The 4,971-nt window shown below is 40.3% G+C and overlaps 1 protein-coding gene across 1 annotated transcript in view; it reads right to left on the reverse strand.

Annotated features, from left to right (window-relative positions):
• Positions 1-1,342, reverse strand: part of LOC135108212 (uncharacterized) — a 6,658-nt gene extending 5,316 nt beyond the window's left edge. The window contains exons 1-2 of the mRNA XM_064018989.1: positions 624-1,342; positions 1-176 (exon numbers count right to left, since the gene is read on the reverse strand). The exon at positions 1-176 is cut by the window's left edge and continues 8 nt beyond it. Of these exons, the coding sequence (XP_063875059.1) occupies positions 1-176; positions 624-1,342 (895 nt within the window). The remainder of the gene's footprint in view (positions 177-623) is intronic.
• Positions 1,343-4,971: the final 3,629 nt, after the last annotated feature.

The raw sequence follows: 4,971 nt of genomic DNA on the forward strand, positions 1-4,971 counted from the left end.
CTAGGGGCAAGCGGCTGCGTCCTCGCCTACTCCACCTGCCCACCTCCACCGCCAAAGAGTGACTCGACACCCTGAAGCGTGTGAAGGCGACGCGGTCTTTTTCCGGCACTTTTTGTTTCTCCAAATATATAGGATGGCCACACAAACTAGGGTTCATCTCGAGATAGGTTTTGCGTCTGGAGGACGCAACTTGATGTAAATTCCGCTTAAGTTCTCTCATTCCAATACTGACATCATCTAAATCATTATGGATCAGGTCGTAGACATAGTCTTTGGTGTTATATCTGGCGGCCATTACTGTCTTAAGCGCCAGTATCAGTGGGTCATCATCCAGCTGTGACCGCTCTATCCAAACACGTTTTAAATATTTCCTTTGTTTTTTCTTTATCACTGTATTGATGGGCGGGTTTCCCGACTCAATGTAGCAGACATCATTACAAACAGTCATCCTTACATCTAACAACGTTTTTAAGGCCCAGTTATACAATTTTACAATAGGTTTTAAGTCTGCATTCAGCCAGGACTCACAGCCGTAAAGGATAGCAGACATTAATGCAGCATCAAATACTCTTTTCTTGACCTGAAATGGTATATCGTTATTTTTCTTAAGGAAAGATACGAACTTGGAGACATGGGCTGCCTTAGCAAGGGCGTGAGTCCTGACTGCCTGGTGAACCGAGCCGTCAGCTGTGAAGGTGGCCCCGAGGTATGAGTACTGCTGGCATCGCAGCACCTCTAACCCCTCCACACGTAGGGGCTCCATATCAGCTGCATTTCCTCCCACTACGAAAAACTTCGTCTTTGCCTCATTGACCTTCATTTCATAATTATCACAGTAAGTTTTCATAAGTCCTATCTTATGCAGCATTCTCTCCCTCGTGGTAGCCAACAATACAGTGTCGTCCATCAGGACGAGAATATGCAGCCAGGAGAGAAACCCATCATCCTCGCAATTATCTTTTATAGACTTGATCAGGTCATTAACAAATATAATAAACAAAAGACAAGATGTCGGGGATCCCTGGCGCACTCCCATCGTGGTGGCGAACACAGCAGTGCCCAGCACACTCTCTGTCACGGCGTACATGGCCGCTATGGCCCCCAGCATTACTGCGCCACATCCAAGCCGCCTTAACACTCGCATCAATATATCACGAGGTACGTTGTCATATGCTTTGGAAAAATCAATAAAAGTCACAAATAACTTGAGCTTTTTCTTCCTTGCGTAATCAGTGAGGAGTCTAAGTGTGAGAATATGATCCATACATCCGCGGCCCCGCTGTGCTCCAGCCTGCTCCCTGTACGGTTTGAACCACTGTTCGAGACGACAACACAATACCATATCGTATAACTTGGAAATACTACTCATTACATTAATGCCTCGATAGTTACTAGGATCTTTCCTATCTCCTCTCTTGAATATTGTAAAGAATTTAGCTTTAGACCACAAATCAGGATAAGAACCAGAAAAGAAAATTGAATTAAACAAGGTGGCTATGCAAAGAATCCAGTCCGGAGGGAGCAGCTTGAATACACACACACACACACACATAGAGACAGACACACACACACACACACACACACACACACACACGGTGATTCACTAAGTGTTTATCAGTTGGTATGCGAGACAAGCCGGAGGGAGAGTTGTGACCATGCAGTACGGCAGGAAAAAAAGTGAAAAAATCCTGCCAGCTTCCTGTTGTGTGTGTGTGTGTGTGTGTGTGTGTTGGATGGGGGGTAACGGTCTACTCTACGTGAAGTTCCCCAAAGTCCTTCCTCCCTCAACACATTTCCTCGCTCCCCTCAATTCTGTGTTTTGTTCTGCATTGTTCAGGATAATTACGTGGTTACTTTCTCTACAATGCAAGCGTGGATGGAAACAAAGACAACACAAAGAGAGAGAGAGAGAGAGAGAGAGAGAGAGAGAGAGAGAGAGAGAGAGAGAGAGAGAGAGAGAGAGAGAGAGAGAGAGAGAGAGAGAGAGCAGCAGCAGCAGCAGTAGAAGCAGTAGTAGTAGTAGCAGCAGCAGCAGCAGCAGCAGCAGCAGCAGCAGCAGCAGCAGCAGCAGCAGCAGCAACAGCAACAACAACAACAACAGGACCAGTACGTGTGGCAGCACTACTACTACTAATAATAATAACAATAATAATAATAATGATAATAATAATGATGATAATAATAATAGTAATAATAATAATATTAATAATAATAATAATAATAATAATAATAATAATAATGATAATAATAATAAAAATAATAATAACAATAATAATAATAACAGTAGTAGTAGTAGTAGTAGTAGTAGTAGTAGTAGTAGTGAGAGCTAAAAGTAGTGAACTAAAAGGAGCAGGAAACGAAGGAAAAAGAATCCATCAAAAGTGGTGTGGTGGTGGTGGTAGTGGTAGTGGTGGTGGTGGCAGTGAAGGTGGAGATGATGGTGGAAAATTGTCAGTTACGACCACCACATATTTTTTATAATATTTTTTATTACATATATTTTCATGGTATACAAGACACACACAGAGAGAGAAAAAAAATCTATGCCTTGAAAGTAAAGTGCAGCGTCAGTCTTGTGAACTAGAACACAGTGTTCCTGTGCTCAAAACACAAGTGAACTAGTTAATCGTAACATTTATACATCAAAGACCGGGCATTCCATTGAAAATAACATCAAATTTGTGAGATTCAAGCGTAAAGACCCAACGACACTGCATCAGGGCTAGTCTCGATCACTTAATCGCCTTTGTTCTGCCAGCACCGACACACTGTTCATTGCACAGCTGTATTGCTGTCGGGTAAAGAGATGTGGGTCAGGCTTACAAGTGGCACGATGTGTATCATCACGTGAGGGCGGCGGCCTCCTCGCCAACTCTGGCACACAACGTAAACAAGCTTGAGGTACTGATGAGTTGGTGGGCGGCCTTCACCACCCTCCACCAGTCTCCAGCGTGTCCCACTCACCAAGCCATTGCGTGTGCTACATTCATGCAAATCTTCCATAAAAAAAAACAAAAAAAATTACATTGTTTCTAAAAAAAAACAATGACAAACTATTTTTGGGATTTGCTCCCGTGATGGACGACTAGACTTTTGGTTGAGGTACACACCACAGGTTTACAAATTTGTCCATGTCTTACCCATGAACTGTTCAGTGGGATTAACTATCATGCCATGAATGGTTTACTATCCTCCTTCAAGTATACCAGTATACACCGGTGTATTGAAAACACTTTTAGCCAATCACGGGATCCCCTCTACTCGAAAGGAATCAGAAACTCAGTCTCTCTCCTGCCAGGACCTGCATGGCCACCACCGCTACCTCGGCCCTCCAGGTGTGACGATCTCATTGCCACATTGACACTCTAATGGTTTGCTGAACAAGGGCAGGGAACTTACCATTGACTATTCAAGCATCAGAGGCAGGTATTTCCGTCATCTATATCACGAGGAGTAACACCGCCCCCACCATCACCAGGCTTATGAACTAAGATCCATAACAGTTTGGTGATTGCAGTGTCCTCTGACGGCTGAGTCTTTAAGTAGTTTGTGTAACACCGTCCTCTGTTGTCAGTCTTTGAACTATAGTTTAGAGAATCAATGCCCTCTGGTGGTGGATCTCTTAATCATTAACAATGGGGAACTGGAGAGCCTTACTTCTAAGGCGTTAACTTGTTAATGATTGTAAACGAAGCGTCTCCTGTGTATTAATCCCCGATGACCCCCAGGGAGGGAGCACATCCACCCCTGCACCACAAGAGAGACAAGACGGTAATGTGTAACAGACCACATCGGAAGAAGAAATTACTTGCTTTCTTATTTGTGAAGAGAAAGTGTGGAGAGTCCCGACTTGTTTCATGCCTCTGTCCTGCTACACACATTTGCCCTATCCCGCTACGCACACCTGCCCTGTCCCGCTACACACACCTGCCCCCTACCACCTCTTTTGACCTATCACCGCCACCCACCTCCCTAGCGCTCTCCCCTTCATCTCATGCAGTAATTTCATCCAACATGTTGATCCACACCCGATCCACACCTCAAAAACACACACACACACACCCACACCCACACTTGCACCTACACCCGCACCGCGCTTATTCAATACTGAGAAACAGGATCTTGGAAGAATGAACCTAAGTGGATGATTGGATGGTGGTAACACTGTATAGGAGTACAGATGTATGTGGAAGAAAGTAAATAGCGAACAAGAGGATTTAAGGCCCCAGTATAATGGATTGGTTAGAATAGTTAGGAAGTTAACGAGAACAACTGAAAACAGTATGATGAGGTTAAGTAAGCAGCCACCCAGGTGGACAGATGCAAAGGGATGCTTCATTTTATTTCATTTATTTATTTATTTATTTATTTATTTATTTATTTATTTTATTTATTTATTTATTTATTACATTATATTATATATATATATATATATATATATATATATATATATATATATATATATATATATATATATATATATATATATATATATATATATATATATATATATATATATATATATATATATATATATATATATATATATATATATATATATATATATTTACTTATTTATTCATTTATTTTTTTATTTATTATTTTTTCTTGTTTTTTTATTTTATTTTATTTTATTTATTTATTTATTTATTTATTTGTTTATTTATTTTTATTTATTTATTTATTTATTTATTTATTTATTTATTCTATTTTATTTATTTATCTTTTTTTTTTTTTTTTTTTTTTTGTCTGAGGAGAGTTTGTTAATTCTGATTAACGGATGAGCAGACTAAACTACTATTTTTCTGTAACTGTTTTCACTCAGTAAAACATGCAAGAAATTATGGAAAGCATGGTGATATTAGGCTGATCGATGTTATCATAACCAAAGCGATCTACATACAACAGGAGATAGACAGACTGAATTAATAAATAAATAAATGAATTTCCAGGGCCAGATGAAATATATCC

The sequence above is a fragment of the Scylla paramamosain genome, chromosome 16 (assembly GCF_035594125.1).
Source record: "Scylla paramamosain isolate STU-SP2022 chromosome 16, ASM3559412v1, whole genome shotgun sequence".
Taxonomy (NCBI): domain Eukaryota; kingdom Metazoa; phylum Arthropoda; class Malacostraca; order Decapoda; family Portunidae; genus Scylla; species Scylla paramamosain.